The 20,629-nt window shown below is 41.3% G+C and overlaps 1 protein-coding gene across 3 annotated transcripts in view; it reads right to left on the minus strand.

Annotated features, from left to right (window-relative positions):
• UTRN (utrophin) overlaps window positions 1–20,629 on the minus strand; it is a 4,744,936-nt gene that overhangs the window by 3,293,151 nt on the left and 1,431,156 nt on the right. For all 3 annotated transcript variants that reach the window (XM_044069601.1, XM_044069592.1, XM_044069610.1), the window contains one exon: window positions 3,285–3,454. In XM_044069601.1, coding sequence (XP_043925536.1) covers window positions 3,285–3,454 — 170 coding nt within the window. The remainder of the gene's footprint in view (window positions 1–3,284; window positions 3,455–20,629) is intronic.

Consider the following 20,629-nt stretch of genomic DNA (forward strand, 5'->3'; position numbering starts at 1 on the left):
GAAACGTCCGTAGTTATCACTTGGTAGGCTGGAGGTAGACTGAAGGCTTTCCTTTTGTTCTGAAGACACGCCATGGCCCACCAATGGAATTCCTTTTGCAGGCAAGGCAAGACAGCAATCACTGTTTCCAGACTGTGACAATGCTGGGACCATACGCTTTTTAGGTACCACTGTATCTTCCTCATATGCAGTCGTGCATATGGTATGAGTAGGATGCAGGAAGCCATGCAACCCAAAGCCTGCAGGAATTTCCTTGCAGTTAGTGGAGACATCAACGCCAGGCTTTTGAAAGTTGAAGCCAGCTGTAGTTGTTTTTCTGATGTCAGGAATGCCATCTGAGTTGTTGTGTTTAAAAGAGCACCCAGGAAAGTTATCGGTTGAGTGGGTGTCAAATTTGACTTTTTTACGTTCACAGTGAATCTCAGGTACTCGAGTAGATTCTGAACAAATTCCAGGTGCTGGAGTAAAATGCCCTTGCTGTCTGCTTGAATAAAGCAGTCGCCCAGATAAGGGTAAATTTGAATCCCCTTGAGTCTGCAGTAAGCTACTACTGGTGCCAGGCACTTGGTAAAGACCCTGGGCGCAGTAGACAAGCCAAAGGGCAGCGCAGAGAATTGGTAATGTTTCGAGCCTGCCTTGAACCTGAGGTATCTTCTGCACTCCTGTCTGATAGGAATGTGTAGGTAAGCCTCCTTTAAATCCATTGTCACCATCCATGCATTTTTGTTCAACACTGGCAGGAGCTGCTGCTGAGTAAGTATCTTGAACTTTGATATATACAGGAAAGTATTTAAGACTGACAGATCCAGGATGGGTCTCCAAGTATTTTGCTTTCTGGGAACTAGAAAGAGTCTTGAATAAAAGCCTTGTCCCGTCTCTGAATTTGGAACCAGTTCTATGGCCCTCATAGCCATGAGGGACCTCACCTGTTTTAATGCCTCTGCCCATTGAGTTTTTGGTAGGTCTGGCCATCCGTTTGGTTTTGGTAAGGTGTGAAAGTGGAATTTGTAACCTCTTAAAACTACATCCAGAACCCACTTGTCTTGGGTTATGCAAGTCCAATTTCAGTGAAAAAGAGAAAGTTTTCCTCCCAGAGGAGCTTCCAGGAGAGAGGTTCCTGGAGCCATGGAGGAGGAGTCATTGAGCCTGTTTCCTGCAAGGTTGAGACCTATCTTCTCCACCCCTGGGGTGGAAGCACTCCACTGTCTAGGTCTATAAGAGGTCTGTGCTTGGGCCCTCCCTCTGGGGTGCCTATATCTACCCCTCTGAGGCCTGTCCGAGCTGGGAAAGGACCAATTTTTAGCTGGCCAATTTCTGCTAAATCTAGGAGGCTGAACTTGTAAGAAATCCTTAACCGTTTGCATAGATTTTGCCTTATCCTCCATTTTCTTTATAACCTCTTCAGCCTTAGACCCAAACAAAACATTATGTTGAACAGGAGCATCCAGTAACTTTGCTTTCACTTGATCAGGCAAATTTTGTTCCTTTAACCAAGCATGCCTTCTAATGACCATGCCAGTGGCAGCCGCCCTGCAAGAGGCCTCCAAAGCATCAAAACCCCATTTTCCCACCTGCTCAGTAGCATGCATCAAATCATGTAATTCCTTATTGTCTGCACATGCAGAAATGGTACCATTTTTTGTTTCATAACAGACAAAAGGTATTGCTGATATTTCAACATATGAAATTGACAATTTAAAGCCCTAATAGATAAAGTAGCAGAAGTGTACACTTTTTTGCCCCATCTCTCCAAAGCTCTAGAATCCTTATCTGACGGAATAGGGTTCTTAGCAGTGGCGGCCTTAACACCCTTAGGACCCTGAGAAATGGTTTCTGGATCAGCAGTAGGATTTTTATAAAGAAACTGGCGGGAGTCAGGGACTCTAATATCCATCAGATTTAGCAGGGGCCAGAGGAAAGGAGTCAGGAGTTAAATTAGACTCAGAAAAGACATCATCCACAATATCCAAAATAGGAGGAATAGCCAGGGGTCTGTGTTGGGGAAGAAGGAAATCCCCAAGCCTTCTCTTACATTCAGAGTACTCCTGCCCTTCCCAGTGAAAATGTTCCCTCATGTCATGTAAAGTTTCCCCAAAAGAATAATCCTCAGGAGGAGAAGCTGAAGGGATAGATTCCTCAGCATCAGAATCCTCATAAGGAGGGAAAATATAATCCTGTTCAGAGGAAGACACTGAAGAGATAGATGCCTGATCACAAGATTCATAATCCAATTCCTGTCTTGGCCTTTTGTCAGGAGGGGGATGTGAACACCTAATCATAGTTAACAAGTCCTCCACCATTTTAAGCATTTGTTTTTGAGATTTAGGTCCCAGATCAGAGGAGGCCTGGGCTTGAGTCTTTGTTTTAGAAGGAGTCTTTTCTTTGCCTTTACCTGAAGCTGCGTAGGCCTGAAAACCCCCTCGGAAGCCGGTACCTGCACAGCGGCTCTGGACCCATCCAAGGCAGCATTATCCAAAAGTCCTGCACCTGGAGTATTCGAAGGCCTAGTTGGCTCCTCGTGGGAGTCAGTTTCGGCAAGCGGTTCTGTAATGGCCGACAGGGGCTGCGACAGCGCCTCACTGATGGCCGAACCAGCAGCTGGCTCTGATTGTAAACTGTCGTCTGATTTGGACCTCTGAGGCCTATCCTTATCCTTGCGCTTTTTATGAACTCAGGTAGTTGGAAGCGTGTCCGACGACATGTTATAATTAAATCGCCTCCCAAAGTAATGAAAGGCAAAATCGTATCTCTGTTTAATAGTATGTTGATTAAATCTAGCACAAAACCGACAACTAGCTACATCGTGATCTGAGCCTATACAAGGAATACAGTAAGAGTGAAAATCCTTATGAGGTATTTGCTTCCCACATGAAATACAATTATTAACTTTTCCTGACATCGGTCTGGAGCAAGAAAAAAGTTTCCCTAACGGGGTACTTAGCTTTGAAAAGAAGAATGTCTTCAGTATGAAACACCAAAAATAACAGGAGACAGCCGACCGGCACTTGCGAACTGCTTCCACCGCGCAAGAAAGACTGGAGAACATGGCGTCGGCTTGGAGCTTTGTACCCCTGGCGCTCTGACGTCAGGGAGGGTGAGTATACAGCCGACGCCGGACCCAGACTTTGGGATTCTGGCCAACCGATGGCTGCCTGCCGGCAGGAAGAACCCTACAGTGACAACTGCAACAGTGAAACACGATGAACATCATATCAATTATATAACTGTTCTCTGCAAATTACAGAAGTAATAGTAATAAGTTCATTGGAGAGGTAAAAACTTACTTTTTCTTAACTTGAGTATCTAAATGCATCTGTCGCTTCTTAGGAGGAGGTGGAGGAGGTAATTCCTGCTTAGAATGTGTGAGTATTCTTTGTTCCTTTATGGTTACTGCCTCCACAACAGTCTTCTGTGTACCCTGGGATGTTCTTGTATTGGCAACAGTCTGTGTCACCTGAAATGCAGAAAAAAAGGTTAAATGCAACACAGAAAAACATCCAACTTTCTGACAAAGTACATCCCAGTGCTCTTAAACCTCTTTTCATAAGACAGCCTGGATCACAGAAACCACTCCAGACTAGCCACACAAAGCTAGGAAATGACCTTTCTGCAAACTTGATAAAAACTCAGAACACTGAAAATTTCTGTCTACATGAAACTGCCATCCTAAATTACATTCTCTGGCCCCCTATTATAATTCTCAGACCTATGCTTGAGAGTCGCAGAATTACAAAACAGAAAATGCCAACAAATCTCTGTTCTCCTTTAAAGTTACTGTTCAGCCTCCGGTGTTGAGGGCTGCACCCTCAAAGTCACTGCTGCTTATCTCCAAGACCATCCTTTCTCAGGGAACAAGGCATACTGTGAAACCCAGTGATCTCAGACTTCGTATACGCGGGTCCCTGTTTTCGTACTTTCAGTCTCACTATTCTCAGACTAACATTTATGAGTGCTGGAAATTAAAACCTTTGCATATTTTCTCCTCCATCTCATATACTGCTACATTCACCCTTGCAGTCAGTCACACTACTGCTCAGGGTATAGCCCCTTTACATAGCAGCTCTCCTGGCCACTACAGTCCTACTTCGTGCATTTATTTATTTAGTTGGTCTGATCATCACATGGTACTTCACTGCAGGTTCTTATAACTATTGTTGAGAGACATTTAAATGTAGAATGGCAAAGAATCACATCATATTTTTGACAATGCTATATTTTATTTCACTTGCTACATATTACTGCTTTCCTGAAATAAAAGCTCTATATTTACCTTATAAACTCTACCTACTGCCCCATGTAAGCAAAATGCAATCCTTATAATGTACCCCATTCTTCCACTTGCCCCGAGATGTGGCTGAAAATAGCTACAAGGCCAACTACTTAAATGGTTACCAAATAAACAGATCAAATACACGGTGTGACATGTCTTAAAAGATTTCAGGACAACAAAGATGTACTGTATCAGCAAGTTCTAGCAGTGAAATATGTTAACAAAATCATCAAACAGAAAAAAAATATATCACTCTGAACAAGTATACTGACTAAAGATAATTTCTTTCCCCTCTCAAAGTGACAACTTACAACTGCTTTTCACTGTGAGTTGTATTTTTTTTTATACTGTAGTTTGATGAAAACTCCACCACACTGCCTCTGCCTGGACAGACTACATGCAAGAAACGCACAGCTGCCATTGCACAGTTAAAAAAAAAAATCAATAGTTACGATGACACCTTAACTGAGTACAATATAACACACAGTTCTATCACCAGCTGCAAGAGATATCACCCAATACCCTTCCCTCAAGTAAATTGGTTTACATCAGAATCACAAAATACAATACAAAGCGTAAAATGCGAATGGCAGAAACACCAATATAAAGTCTAAGATTGTGTGCAGTAATAAGCTGTCAGTATGTTAAACAGTTGGATAGCTCAAGCCAGTTTAGCTGCTTCAAGGCTCTGCAATGATGAGTCTTATACACAAGGCTGGAAAATCTAGCTACTTTAACAGGCAGAGAGTTTAACTAAGTATAACATTTAGGTTTGTAACAATAGGTGAGCATACAGCAGGAATGGAAGACTGTAGGTAGATACTAGTGCTCGTCTTGCATTGTTTATCAGGTTTGCTTTTACACAGGAAGCAGAGTTTCCGGTGCATTTTTAATGGCCTGCAACATGTGTTGCGTGAATTTAAGGTTACTGTTTATGGTTATTGTGTTAGGTAGAGAAAGTTTCAAAGGCAGAATACAGCTTACTGCACTAAATAAAAGGTAAAGGGTTAAGAACAACTGATAGAACGTTCATTAAAATGAATAGTTACTAATACTACCTGTATTCCTGCACATTCTCTAAGAATTCTAGGCTAAACTTCATAGGACTCCATTGCCATGTATGCTTTAAATGTTTGGATTTCTCTCAGAACTTACAACTTATGCAATGTGTAGAAAATGGATTTAGTATACCTTGTTCTTCATACACAAATATTTGGTAGAAGCATTCAGCTAGCTGCCCTTTTCAATATCCTTCTCTGCCCATATCCTCAAGTTACTGTAGCGTCACTATTTATTTATTTATTTTACATTTGTTGACCAGGCTAGTCTAGCTGGATGCATGTCCATTTTCAGTAGAGGCCCGGGGAGAAAAGCTCCAAAAATAAAAATAGAAATAATAATAATACATACTTTAAGAGTAATAACAGATAAAAATAGTAGCCGATAAAATGTGCAAAAAGTAAAAAAAAGTTATTACATAAAAAAGCAGTTGTTACAAAATAAATATTTTTTTTTTTTTTTTTTTTTTTTACACAAAATAATTAGTCTTAGCAGGAATAGAATTCGCAGAAGGAATCAAGGGTATTGTACATAAGATACAGTATCCATGTAAACGTACATATTCTTTATGATAACATGGTATTATGTTTGTTTAGGAAAAAAAATTAGAGTAAGGAGTAGTTGTAGTTCAGAAGGAGAGAGGTTAGTCAGGCTAAGTACAGGAGCATAGCCAGTGTTTCTTTAGGAATAGCTTTAGATTATTTTTAAAGAGTGAAAGAGAACTTTGTGATGTTAGTTCAGTGGGTAGTACATTTCATAGCTTTCCTACAGAGTTAGAGTATAGGGAGTCGCCTGCTGAGTGAATGGATCTTGAAGTATTAATAAGTAGTTTATCTGAGGAGCGTAGGTTCTTTTTATTATTATTATAAGGAGTAATGAGGGTAGAGAGTATCGGGGTGTGGGTGGGTTTATGCAGGGCCTTGTGAACTATGGGGAGCTGTAGAAATTTAAGCTGATTGTGAAATTCTAACCAGTCTAGTTGTTTTAGATTCAGACAGTGATGAGTTTTGAAACGGGAGCCTGTGGGAAATCTAGCAATATTATTATAGGGTGTGGCCAGTTTGTTGAGGTTGTTTTTAGAAAGGTTAGTATATATGGGGGAGGCATAGAATAGAGTTGAGATTAAGTGGGTTCTGGCTGTAACAGTCCTAGCTACTAATTCTGTAAAGGGATCCCAGTTTTTTGTTCACTGACTTTATTGTGTTGTTTATATGGGTATCAAAGTTAAGGTTGTTGTCAATTGTTATTCCTAAGAGTTTAGTGGTTAGGTCGGGACAAATGATGGTGCCGTCATTTGATATAAGTGTGAGATGTATGGGGGTGGATTTTCGGGTTGGTGTGAAAAGTAAGAGTTTAGTTTTTTGGGGGTTAAGAAGGAGGCAGTGCTTTAAGAACCAATGTTTTACAGTATTGAAAGCTTTTTGGTTTAGAGTTTTAAGTTCAGTTTCCAAGGAACCTGTACAGACAATGGTAGAGTCATCTGCATATTGAATGCTGGTGGTGTGTGGCATTGCTGCTTGTAGGTCATTAATATAAATGGAGAAAAGGAGTGGACCTAGAATGGATCCCTGAGGAACACAGAGGGAGATGGGTAGATTATCAGACAGTTTATTTTGCCACAATACAGCCTGCTGGCAGTTTTCAAGATAAGATTTAAACCAATTCATGGTTAGAGGATCAAGTGAAAGGGATTTCAGTATGTGCAGGAGAAGTTGGTGATTAACCATGTCAAAGGCTTTCGATAAGTCAATGAAGACTGCTGAGGAAAGAATATTATTGTTACGGTTATTGTTGATGGTGTCCGAGAAAGATAGCAGGGCAGTGGCGGTACTGTGGAAAGGTCTGAAACCATGTTGGCAAGTAAGTCATAGTTGAGAAGGTGTGAAAGTAGTTGCTTATGGATACATTTTTCCATTATTTTTGCAAGGGGAGATAGCAGAGCTATTGGGCGGAAGTTAGAATAGTCATTGGAGTGTCCCCCTTTATGTAGTGGAATGATATGGGAAATTTTCCATATAGATGGGATAGTTCATTTATGGTTCGATTGATCAGTACAGAAATGGGGAAAGCGATGGCTTTAGCTCCTTTTTGCAAGAATTCGGCAGGGAGTTGGTCAGCTGACGGGGTGATAGATTTTAATTTTAGGAGAAGGGAACAGATAAAGGAAGTAGACACTGGTTGAAAATAAAATGGAGGAGGTGGGATAGTGGTTGAAGTAGGAAGATTTGAGGTATCGGGAGAAAGATGGCTAGCAAGATTTTTGATAGCATCAGTGAAAAAAGAATTAAAGGCATTAGCCATTTGTAAGGGGTTGTCAGGGTTAGAGCCAAGTGGGTTGGGAGTGATTGATTGACCTGGGGAATGAGTTTGTTAATGCTGGTCCAAAATTTTGAGGTGCGTTGTGGTAGGTTTGCTGTGTTTGAAGGAAGACGTTCTTTTTGTCTGATAGAATGGCTTTTTTGGTATTATTTCTATGATATTTAAAGGTTTGGTGATCTGAAGGACGTTTAGTAGCACGGCATCTATTTCTAAGAAGGATTTTTTGCCTAGTATTATTGGTGAGCCAAGGTGCTGGTTTAGTTTTATTTCTAACTGAGCGTGATGGGGCGTGATGATTCAGGATTGTTAGGAATGTAGTGTTAAAGTATTCTACGGCTTCAGTGAGTGGAAGATATTTTAATGGTGACCAATTACATTGTTTATGTTCAGTTTGGAAAAGTTCTGGGTTAAAATGCTTTTTGGTGCGTATAGTTCTGTAGGAGAGAGGGAGAGTTAGGTTGGTCTTATATGTCTGATAATATAGGTTAGTGAATGGTCACTGAGGTCATCTGGGAGGGTCCCTGATTTATACATTTGATGAGGATTATTAGTAAGCATCCAGCCCAAGGTACTTACTTTGTTGTTGGTTCTATTAGTTCTGGTGGGGGCGTTAATAGTTTGTGTGAAGCCATAAAGGTTAATATGGGTGGTAGGGTGTATTTTACAGCAGGTCATCCAGTCTATATTGAAGTCTCCTAGGACTAAGGTTTCTTGTGGCAGATTGGTGGAAAGCCAGTTAAGGATATTTTCAAGTGTACTAATATTATTGCCAGGGGGAAGGTATATACAGATAATGTTTATGGTCTTATAAGAGTTGATTAGCAGTTTGGTGATAAGTATTTCAGCACTATTGTCTGATGGTGGGTTCAGGTTTAGAGTAGTAACCTGTAGCTCTGTTTTATAGAGGGTAGCTACCCCTCCTCCTTTTTTGGCTGTGCGGTCAAGTCTGGTTATATTGTAACCTGGTGGGGTGACTTAATTGTCCTTAACAGTAGGTTTTAGCCAAGTTTCGGATAAGCATAAGATATCAAATAAGTGGACATCTAAAAGGGCATGAAGTTGAGCAATTTTATTGCCAATGCTGCGAATATTGAGGTGAGCTATAGATAGTGAGTTAGGTGGTTTGGTGGTAGGGGTATTAGTTTTGTTTGGATTGCAGTTTGGAGTGTTTAGGGTATAGTTTGGGTGAATGTCCCCATCTAGTAACAGGTGTTGGAGTATTATGTGTTTAGGGTGGAGAGGCTTATAGAAGAAGTCAATTGCTTTTCTAGCATTTTGGTTGGTATACTTTATATGAGATAGTCTATGATATTTGGCAAGTAGGTAGCTTGGTTTGGATATGAGGTTAAGAAATGTTTGGTGACTAATTAATGGTGGGGTGGAGGTTTGTTTAGAGAGGAAGAGAAGTGTAGAATATAAAGGTTGTTTGTAAGAGGTTAGGAGATTGGCAGAAATTAGTGTAGGTAAGAGAAAGAGTAAGAGGAAGATTTGTAGTGGGTGTGTGATTGTTGATGTAGACATTGTGTATGTTACAGAAGTGTGATAGGAAAGGATAGTAAAGTGTTGTAAGCTGGTAGGAGAGTAATTAGATAGGTAGGGGGTTAACACAAGGGGGTTTAAGAGTTGAGGTAAAAAAAATCAGAAGGGTGTGTTAAGATAATAGTGGTGAGGGGTGATAATTGTTTTGATAGTGTGACTGGTATGAGTGAGATGTGGGTGTGGCTATAGGGGAATAAATGTAGGAGTACTGGGGGTGGGTGGGAAATGGGGGCAGGCTCCTTACAGATCTTTGAGCATCTGGTTATCTATAAAATAATGCCATCTCCTTTTTTAAATAAACTAGCTTCTCTCATTTTGGAAATAGGTATTTCTGATTACCTCTCTTAGCATATTTAACTGTTTTTTGTCTTTTACACCTTATTGTAAGCTAATGTACTGTTTTCTCCAAAACTGTGCTGTGCCCCTTTGCTCAGATTTCTGTAACTTTCAGGCAAAATTGATTAGATCTGTCAAGGCAAAAATGACCTGCTGCAATTTTACTTTCCTACATTCACACTGTTTTATTAAAGATTTCTTAAACACTTTTGTACATTAATAGTCAACCTCCAGAAGTCCAGAACACACACTTATTTTAAACAAAACCAAGCTAAATGCAAAAAAAGGTAAAAGCCAAGTTTGATCTGTGTCACGTGTGTGTACTTTCTGGTGGTTGGTGACATTCTGCATCTGTACAGAGGGTGATGTATACTTTTGTCTGTATGGAGAACCCTACAGTATTTTTTAATATCCACGGAATACTTCAGAACTTTTCTGTGGAGTGAGGAAAGCTTGGTGCGGCAGGAGATAAGGTATAAAGCTACCTGTGAAAAGGGCCAGGTGATGAGAGGCACCAGGGGGTCACAATTTAAGGTGGAGGCCTTTATACTTACAGACCTGATTAGTTTCCATATCTAGGTTTAACATGCTATGGCACCAGGACACCTCAAGATGCACAGTGGCATGATGGATTAAGCATCTGTCATGTCACACATTCTCCCCTCCTACTTCATGGCACTGTAGTTAGGTTGCTGGTTTCCATTAGAAACTGCACTAACAGTTTGAGTCTTCAGACCCTCCTCCTTCCCAAGGTTAAATGCTTCATCCTAAACCTCCCAGCAGCAGACCCTTTTAGTAATTAGTATAACTCATGAAACTGGGTCACTAGCGATGTAGACAAACTCCCTCTGTGCCTGGGGCCTGCTGGCTGCAGACCCCACACTGTTTGACTGGTCTGACTGATGAAACAAACTGCAAAACAGAGCCACCATGTAGATGTACAGATGTATTATGACAAGCTAATCAGACATACTAGCAGAAACCTCCCCACCATAACAGAAAAGGATTTGTATGACTTGTGGAAGCTATTTCAGAAAAATGCACCTCAATAAAGTCTAGCATCCATACCGCTCAACTCTCCAGATTTTTGCAGAATGTCCAGATTTTTGCCTCATACATTTGGTCTGTTCCGCATAAAAGTTGTGGTTTTCTGGATTTTTGTAGCAAATCAGAGAGGACTGAATTTGCTAAACAATGACAGGCATTTGAGTTTTCAGACTTCATATCTGTCAGAAAATGCATGGTAGCATTTGACCTTTTGTTCTGGCAAAATTTACAAAAAAATTTACAAAAGCAACAATTAAAATTTGTCCCAATTTGCCCATTATTTTTGGCTCTGTCCAGATATTTTGTGCTAAGAGATTGAGAGCTATGCTTGCATTATACATGACTATATGGTTTAACCACTTCAAAAGTTAACACTGATGAAGAAAGTACTTGATCACTTATTCTGAAACAACTGTAGACTTCCAAATCATAGATCTCTCCAACATCATTTTAGAATTACAAGGCAGCTGTATTTTTATTTATTTATTGGCATTTGATTACCATGAAAGTCCATTGGACCATGGAGGACCCATTTTCAGTGGAGGCCTGGGGAGAAAAGCTCCAAAGCGTACATAAGTGAAACATAATAGATTCTAAGACAGTAAACTGTATTTACATATAATACATTTGCTTGAGATTAATACAGAGTAGACAGGTGCAGAATGATTATAATTACTGGTGAATAGATACAATACTTACAACAATGGAATAATGGTTGAGTAATATCCATAAGGCATAAACAGATATCAGAACAAATGGAATATAAAATAAATGTGGTGTTTGCAGAGAGAGTGTGGTACATGGTAGGATACAGTTAGTGCAAAAGATATAAAAAAAAAAAAAGAATATAGGCTGAGCATAGAGAAGGACTGTCTAAGTTTAGTAGGAACAGATTAAGTAATGGCGGAGGAGGAAACAGAGCAGTTACAGATCCAATTGGAGAGGAAGTGGTTTTGATAGGAAGTTTTAAAGTTGCAAGGATTATGCAGAGTGCAGATGTCTGTAGGGAGGGAATTCCATGTCTTGGCCATGGTGCATGAGTAAAGTAGAAGTCCTACAGGTAAACCTGGGTTTATGGACTTGAAGAAGCTGCTGCTGTTTGGATCGAAGTGGTCTAGTGGGGTTATAGAGGCTGATTAGAGAGTTTAATGCAGGGAAAAATTGTGGTTTATAAATGAGTTTGTAATTGTGAGCTGGAGGGGATAGTAAGTAATGGGGTAACTCAGGGCATTGTAACTTTTTTTTTTAAAAACAATGCAATGCTAAGAGTGATGGGTGTCTGTAGCAAATTTAGCAATTTTGTTATAGCAGATTTCTAATTTCGACTGTACGGATGACTGGAGATTGAACAGTGGAGCACCATAGGTTAGAGAAGGGAGCAGATATGCTTGTGCTACAGTTAATTCAGATGAGGGGGGGGGACTTGCTATTCCTATAAAGCAACCCTAGTTTCTTACGGCTCTTGTTTTGAATATGTAAAATCGAATATGAGGTTTTCATCTGTTACTACTACTCGCAATTTGGTGTGGGCTACAAGCTCAATATTAGTAGCACTGAGTGAGTAAATGTTGAGATTGGGTTAATTTACATAGGATTGTTTCTTGGGTGTGAAAATCATAAGTTTAGTTTTTTTAGGGTTAAGAGAGAGATGGTTGGTGCGGAACCATGTCTCCACAGAGGAAAAGGCTGCTTGAGTGTTTTGACAGAAGAAAGTCTCATTGGGTGCAAAGCAGACTATGCTTGAATCATCTGCGTATTGAACAAAAGCCAGATGGAGATTATTGATGAAGATATTAAAAAGCAGAAGGCGTACGATGGAACCTTGGGGGACATCTGTAGGGCTGAGAAGGAAGGGGGAAATGGAGTTGTGCCACCTGACAGCATGTTCTCTGTTAGAGAGAGATGATGAAACAGTTGACAGCATGGAGGGATAATCCTATGTTCAGAAAAAACTGGCTCTAGTTATAGATGCCTCTTGGAAGGGCATCAAAAATGATGTGGCAGCAGCAAACAATCGCATTACTATTATACATATCATCCCTTTCCTCTCTGCAATTCAAAATGTTTCTACCATTTTTATGTCTTTTTCTACCCTTTGGAGAAGGCCTGGATGTAATTTCAAACCCCGTACACACTACACGACCATTTTGAGCCTGTGTAGTGTGCGTCACAGCACATCCTTTTCCCTCTGGTTACTAAACTGCTCTAAAGGTTTTACCCCCTCCTCACAAGACTGTGGTTCTTCCTGCTTTTACTCCATCTTCCCTGCCTTGTAAACAGTATAACTCCATATATTTTCATCCCAGATCCAGTTAATTCAGAGCCACATTTTTAATGCAGCAAGCATCCATATGTTGTTCTTCCATCTAAGCCACTGGCTCAAACAGAATTTTGCCTTACACTGTGGTTAATTGCAATCATTACCTTTGGTTTTGCCCCTTTTATTATCTCTGAAAATAAAAACATTTGCCTCCCCAGTACAACTACTGCATTTCCTCTTATCTATTTCCTTCTATTGGAGTCTACATCACTCAACTACTCTGATGTTGTAAAGTCAGGATTTTCTAGATCTAGATCTGTATTTCCCTAAAGAGCTTACATACTTACCAAATGTAAACCATACACCTGTCCCCAGGTTATCAGTTCCTCTCAGAGATGCAAACAATTACATAAACATAAGGCTGTTTACCTGCCAGTGGATTTGGAGTCTCCAGTGGCTGTTTAGCCATGTGGTTAGGACCCTAACTAGCCTCACTTGAGCCATTAACAGGCAATTATGTTCACTGATATTAATCACTGAGTTACTTATGGATTCTTCCCAACTCCTCAGATATCTGCACTGCTTTGATCTGATTCTCAGTCAGGCTAACTTGTACTTGCATGAATACCATCATCCAAGGTTTAAACTTAATCACTTTTTACTATCTTTGGACATTTACTCCTCCTAGCCTCCTGCCCATTTACACAAATCTTACGTCTCTCACTCCCACTGATCACCTCTCCTAACAAAGGAATCCTCTGAAAGAAAACAGCGTTTTTTCAGTGGATTCCCATGTCACTTTCTTGTTGGCCTCCACAATGGTTGACCCCATTATAACCTCACTTTTGAGTTTCACTGTCATGATCAAATTGAATCCAATCGGGAGCAAACCCTTGCATAGCTCCCACCTCTGGCAGGTATCTAGCTATAAAAGAAGCATGCAAACTAGTATATCTAGGAAAAGGGCATATGAATTACAATTACCTGTCTATATGGTATGCTTGCTTTCTACTTACTTGACTACTACTTGAATAAGCTGAGACAAACTCTCACTTCTGTAGCCAGCAAGGTCAACTTACTAACTACCCCACACTTAAACTGTTGTCATAGTCTGTTTTACAATACAGCATCTGAAGTCAGAGATGACAAGTTTCTGAGATTTATGCTCATTGGAACTTGCTAATCTTAGTTTGCTTTATAAAAAGGTATTTGGTCTGAAAGCTTTCCACACAAGAATAGTGTCTCCTCTCCTTCTTCCGGAAAAGAGACAGCCCTACACTGTTACAGTATTCGTTGTCTTTCCACACACAACTGATTTTTTAAATTAAGAATTTTCTTTAAGTCAAATGCCTGAATTTTTTCTATCCTTCTTTATGAATTTGAAACTGGATATGCATAAATGGGTATATTATGCAATAAGGAATTAAGACTGCCATCAAAACATTTGATACTTGAGACTTCATGAAGCTCAATATATGCAACACGGAACCCCCAACTTCTTTCTGCATGTGGCTTCTATTTGGATTTGATAATGTGTACTGCACAGTCCTTTGTACACCTACACAGTCATCCTTCTATACAGTCAACCTTCTTACCCTGCTGTATCAGGCACAAGAAGTGGAGGACCACCTTCTTCCAAATGATGAAAAGGCCATAATCCGAAATATTCCACCTTTGCAATGCTACGATAATGCAGGCCCATCACAGTCATGGAGGTGCTGAGAGAATCCATCAGCTTATTCACTTATCGGACTGTGAACTGCTGAGACAGTGATGGCTCAGTCTCCTGCCCACTGACAAGTAACCAGAGACATCTTGAAATGTCTTCTCTCTCCTGTGACACACCACACAACAGACTGGTACAATGTACTCACTACATGGTGGAGTGACAAGATGAAGCAGCTTTGTCTCCATGCCCTTTTGATGCCAGAAAGATTGTCTAACTCCACCTAATGTGAACCAGACCTCTTGAACTGTTTGACAACTAAGAGGTGTTCCACTCCCCTACAGTAAATCATCCAGCCTCAGGATATGAAATGCATTTAGCTGCAGTACTGGATGCCTTATGAAACAACTAGTCAGAACTGTTCACTCCAGGATCTGACAAGAGAAGGCCCATGGACTGAATGGTGGTGCAGCATCTACAGAGATCTCACAAAGTACAGCAACTCTCGAATGATCAGGGGTACAAAAGTACAGTTGTGTACACTTGCCATAAATGTAGATGTTCAAGTGTATTCACTATTGCAGTCATTACATTTGGGTAATCTGCTGGCAGGTTGTCCTCAGTCGGCCTGAATTCCAAAGTCTTGGGTCCTGCGTCAGTTGCTGTCTTCTCTTCCATGACGTCAGGTCGTCAGGGGTATAAAACATGCAGCAGATGCCATTTTCTTTAGTTTTTCTTGCCCCCGATGTCAGGTATATATATATATATATAACTATATACATGCATCAATATAAAGTTTACCTTCGTCTACAAGCAAATACACCACATAGGTTGTAGAGGATAGAGAAGGAAAGATAAACTGCAGAATGACAGGGGGATGGGCGGGAGGGTAACCTTGACTGCAACAGTGAATACACTTGAACATCTACATTTATGGTAAGTGTGCACAACTGTACTATGTTCTTCATGTTTCACTGTTGCAGTCATTACATTTGGGGAGAATCCCAAAGCTATGGTTGGGAGGCTGGAGCTAAAACAGCATTAGGAGCGGCTATAAGGCCCTGCAGCACTGCAGTGGCAAAGCCTGCCCTAGACTTAGAGTAGAGAGGAAAATGGCAATGCTTTGTAAAGGTGTGAACAGAACTCCAAGTAGCAGCCTCTAGAATGTCTTTGGTTGGTGGTACTCTGAGAAAGGCTGCTGAAGAAGCTGCAGCTCTGGTGGAATGAGACAATGCCCTTGGGTACAGGTTTACCATGGTGTAAGTAGTAGAAACAGATGCAGTGGCTTATCCACTTTGAAATTGTCTGCTTTGAGATGGCCTTTCCCTCTGATCCTGCAGCATATGACACTAGTAATTGCTCAGTTTTTCTTAGAGCTTTTGTCCTGCTCAAGTAGAATCTTAGCTGTCTGTGTACGTCCAAGGAATACAGAATTCTCTCCCCTTTGTTCTATGGATTTGGATAAAATGTTGGCAGATGAATTGTTTGGTTAAGAGCCACACTGGAAACCACCTTAGGCATAAAAGTAGGATTTGTCCTCAGAGAAACCCTGCCTGGGTAAAATATGATAAAAAGGCTCTACAGCCATGCGGGCCTGTAGCTCTGAAACTCTTCTTGCAGAAGTAATTGCTAGTAGCAGAGCTGTCTTCCAAGACAAGAACTTTATATCAGTGGTAGCGGCTGGTTCAGATGGAGGCAGGGTGAGCTTTTCCAACACATAATTGAGGTCCCATGCAGGTAATGGTGATCTTCTAGGAGGCCTTAGGTTTTTGGCTCCTCTAAGATACTGCTTTAGTAAAGGATGAGAAAAGATTGGTGGCTCTGTATTGTAATGAGCCAAAATGGCAGAGGCATGGATTTTGATTGATGAGAAAGATGGAGCTTTGTCAAGCATCTCAGTTAAGTATTGTAATATCTGAGGAATATGTGGTTCTGCTGTATCAGTTCCTTGTGCTGGATTCCAAGCACAGAATCTCTTCCATTTGTCAGCATAAGATTTTCTAGTACTAGGCCTTCTGCCTTCCAAAATGCCATCCATCACAGCTTTACTGAGAGGTGCCATTCGTATGATTACATGATTAGCCATGCTGCCAGGTTCCGAGTCTGCAGTTGATTGTGCAGGATCTGATTGTTTTGCTGGGACAGTAGTTGTGGTCTTTGAGGCAAGGTCCAAGCTGGGTATTGAGACAAGTTCCTTAGGATTGGGTACCAGTATTGGCGGGGCCAGTCCGGGACAATTAATATCATCTTTGGCTTCTCTTGTCTGACTTTTAGGAGGACCTTGGATAGAAAAGGCAGAGGAGGGAAGGCAAAAACTGACAGTTTTTTTCCAACTGAAGGATAGGGCGTCCACTTTCCATGCTTGTCTGTGATAAGTCCTTGTGCAGAATCTTTTCAATTGATAACTTTGAGAAGCAAATAGATCTATGTCTGGGCTCCCCCATTTCTCTGTTATCATGCTGAATACCTATGTATTTAGTTTCCACTCGTGAGGATCCATAAGGTTTCTGCTTAAATCATCTGCCAGAGTGTTCTGTTTTCCTGGCAGGAATTGAGCTTGAAGATTTATTTGGTAGGTCAAAGCTGTGTCCCACAGTGCCATGGCTAATCTGCAAAGGGGATATGAGTGTGTGCCCCCTTGCTTGTTTATATACCACAACTGTGGTGTTGTCAGTCTTTATCAGTAGTTGTCCTGGATGAACTAAGTCACTGAAAGCTGTTAGGACATTTTGAACAACTAGCATCTCTTTCTGGTTGATATGTAGATGCATTTGTTTTGGTGCCTATATGCCCTGAATGCATCTTCCTGCCATGTGGGCCCCCCCAGGCATAATCTGATGCATCTGTTAAGGTTTGGCTGTCAGGGGGTAGAGTGAAGGGCCGTCCCATGTTTTGGTGACAGGCCTTTGCCCACCATAGAAACTCTTGTTGTAGGCAGGGGATGAGAGGAATCATGGTTTCCAGACTGTGTGAATATTGACTCCATAAACCTTTTAGGTACCATTGAAGTTTCCTCATACGCAGTCTTGCATATGGAATTAGTAGGATGCAGGATGCAGGATGCCATGAAGCCACAGCCTGCAGAATTTGTCTTGCAGAAGACTGGGTTTTTGTTGCCATCAGTTTGAAGTAAGTAGTCAGTTGCCTTTGTTTGTCTGGCGTGAGGTAAGCCATCTGGGTAGTTGTATGCAAGCTTACACCCAGGAATGTTATCTTTTGAGAGGGTACCAGTTGTGATTTCTTTTCGTTTATTGTGTACCCTAGGCATGCTAGAAGCCTTTTCACAAATACCAGGTGTCGTAGAAGAGTGTCCTTGTTCTCTTTGCTTGAATGAGACAGCCGTCCAAGTAAGGATATATTTGAATACTTTGTCTGCAAAATGCAATTACTGGTGGCACTTTGTAAAGACCCTGGGTGCAGTACATAAGCCAAAGGGCAGTGCAGAGACTTGGTAATGCATTTAAGCCAGCCTTGAATCTGAGGTATTTTCTGCACGACTCTCTTATTGGGACATGCAGGTATGCCTCTTAAGTCTAAAGTCACCAGCCAAGCACTCTTGCCCAGCATGGGCAGAAGCCGATGCAAAGTGAGCATTTTGAATTTTTGAATGTCCAGGTATGTGTTCAAAATTGATAAATCCAGTATTGGCCGCCAGGTCTTGTCCTTTCTGGGTACCAAGAACAGTCTTGAATAAAAACCTTGTCCTTCCTGTTCTGGTACTGTCTGAATGGCCCCCATATCCATGAGGGATGTAACCTGTTTCTGTGACTCTGCCCATTGTTTTTTTGGCAGGTGTGGCCAACCATTTGTCATTGGCACAGTGTGGAAATTGAATCTGTATCCCTGTGATACGATGTTCAGTACCCATTTGTCCTGGGTTATTAACTGCCAATTTTGAGCAAAAAGTGCTAATTTTCCCCCTATGGGTGCTGCCAAAAGATAAGTGCTTGGTGTAGGCAGAGGGAAGTCATTGGGATTGCTTTCTGTAGGTTTGCGCTTTATCTCCTCCAGATTTAGAGGTGGATGCGCCCCATTGCTTTGACCTGTAAAAGTCTTGAGCCTGGTACCTCGAACATTTAGGATGTCTGGATTTGCCCCTTTGAGCTCTGTCTGACACAGGAAAGGACCAATTTTTTGTAGGCCAGTGTCTACTGAATCTAGCTGGCTGCACTTGCAAGAAATCTTTAACAGTTTGCATAGACTTAGCTTTTTCTTCCATTTTCTTTAAAACCTCTTCAGCCTTAATACCAGAGAATCATGCTGTAAAGGTGCATCTAGCAATTTAGCTTTAACATGATCAGGCAAATGTTGTTCCTTTAACCAGGCATGCCCCCTAATCACAGATCCAGTAACTGCAGCCCTGCAGGAGGCCTCTAAAGAATCAAAACCACATTGCAAAGTATGCTTTCCAACTTGTTCAGCCGCATGCAATAATTCCTGCAATTCCTTATTTTCTGTTTCAACAATCCCATAACATGTTGTTGGTACTTAAGCATATGAAATTGACAGTTTAAGGCCCTAATTGCCAAAGGTTGCAGATGTATAAACCTTTTTTCCCCATCTGTCCAGCGCCCTTGAATCTCTGTTGGAGGGGATAGGGTTTTTTGCTGTTGAGACCTTAACTCCCTTTGGACCCTGCAAAATAGTTTCAGGATCAGCAGCAGGGTTTCTAAATAAAAATTTAGGAGAGTCAGAGACCCTGTAATGCCCGTCAGGCTTACTGGGAGCCGGAGGTACAGAGTCAGGGGTCAGGCTTGACTCTGAAAAAACATCATCCACAATGTCTAACACAGGGGGAATGGCTGGTGCTGAGGGAGGAGGAGGAAATCCCTGAGCCTCTTTTTTGATTCTGAGAAGTCTTGACTCTCCCAGTGAAAATGCTCCCTCAAAGTATGGAAGGTTTCTCCAAATGAATAATCTTCAGAAGGAGATGCAGATGGAATAGACTCCTCAGCATCAGAATCCTCATAGGGAGGTAAAGATAATTCCTGATCAGAAGAAATAGAAACCTGATCTGAAGATTCATAATCAGTGTCATGCCTTGGCCTCTTATCTGGAGGGGGATGGGTACCCCTGATCAAGGTAATAAGGTCTTCAGCCATTTTGATAATCTGTTTTTTTAGGCATAGAGGCCTGTGCACATGGCTCAGGCATCAGTTTTTTAGTTTTAGAAGGTGTCTTTCCCTTTAGTTTTGCAGCTTTCGTTAGTTTGATATAAAAATGTTGAGGTTTGAATACACCCTCAGAAGCCGGTGCCTGCTCAGCGGCTCCGGACCCATCTGAGGGAGATACATCCGTCGGTCAAACACCTTGAGTATCTTGCGGCATGCCAAACTCCACATGGGTGTCTGTAGAGGCCTGCGACTCGAAGGTAGAAGGTATCAGGGGCTGCGAAAGTGCCTCGCTGAGTACCGGCGACTGGCTTAGGAAAAGCTTTGTCATCGGCTTTGGATTTCGACTGCCTTTCTCTGTCCTTTTCTTTGCATTTTTTTAGGTACTCCAGTAGTTGGATTGCTATCCGATGACATCTCTGGGTAGTTAAATCTGTTTCTAAAATACTTAGATGCAAAAATATACCGACGCTTAATAGTGCGTTGGTTAAATCTAGCCCAAAACAGACAGCCAGGCACATTGTGATCAGGGCCTAGGCAAGAAATACAGTATAAATGGAAATCCTTATGAGGTATTTGCTTCCCACAAGTAATACAATTATTAACTTTTTCTGACATCGGTAAAAAGCAAGAAAAAAGTTTCCCCAACGGGGTACTTAGCTTTATTGAAGACTTCGGTTCTGAAACTCAAACGTGAATATTTCAGTAGTCTGCCAACCGGCACTTGCGAAATGCTTCTGCTTTGGGCACCGCGCGGCAAGAAAGAAAAGAGAAAATGGTGTCGGCTGCATGTTTTATACCCCTGACGACCTGACATCATGGAAGAGAAGACAGCAACCGACGCAGGACCCAAGACTTTAGAATTCAGGCAGACTGAGGGAAACCTGCCAGCAAATTACCCAAATGTAATGACTGCAACAGTGAAACATGAAGAATATCAGCAACATGAATATTATAGTAGTGTTCAAGACTGGAGGATGCAGCAAGAACAGGGCCTGTACTGGAGGCTACATCACTATTCC

Source organism: Protopterus annectens, chromosome 1.part0, assembly GCF_019279795.1.
Source record: "Protopterus annectens isolate FY-2018-M chromosome 1.part0, PAN1.0, whole genome shotgun sequence".
In the NCBI taxonomy this organism is placed as follows: Eukaryota; Metazoa; Chordata; order Ceratodontiformes; family Protopteridae; genus Protopterus; species Protopterus annectens.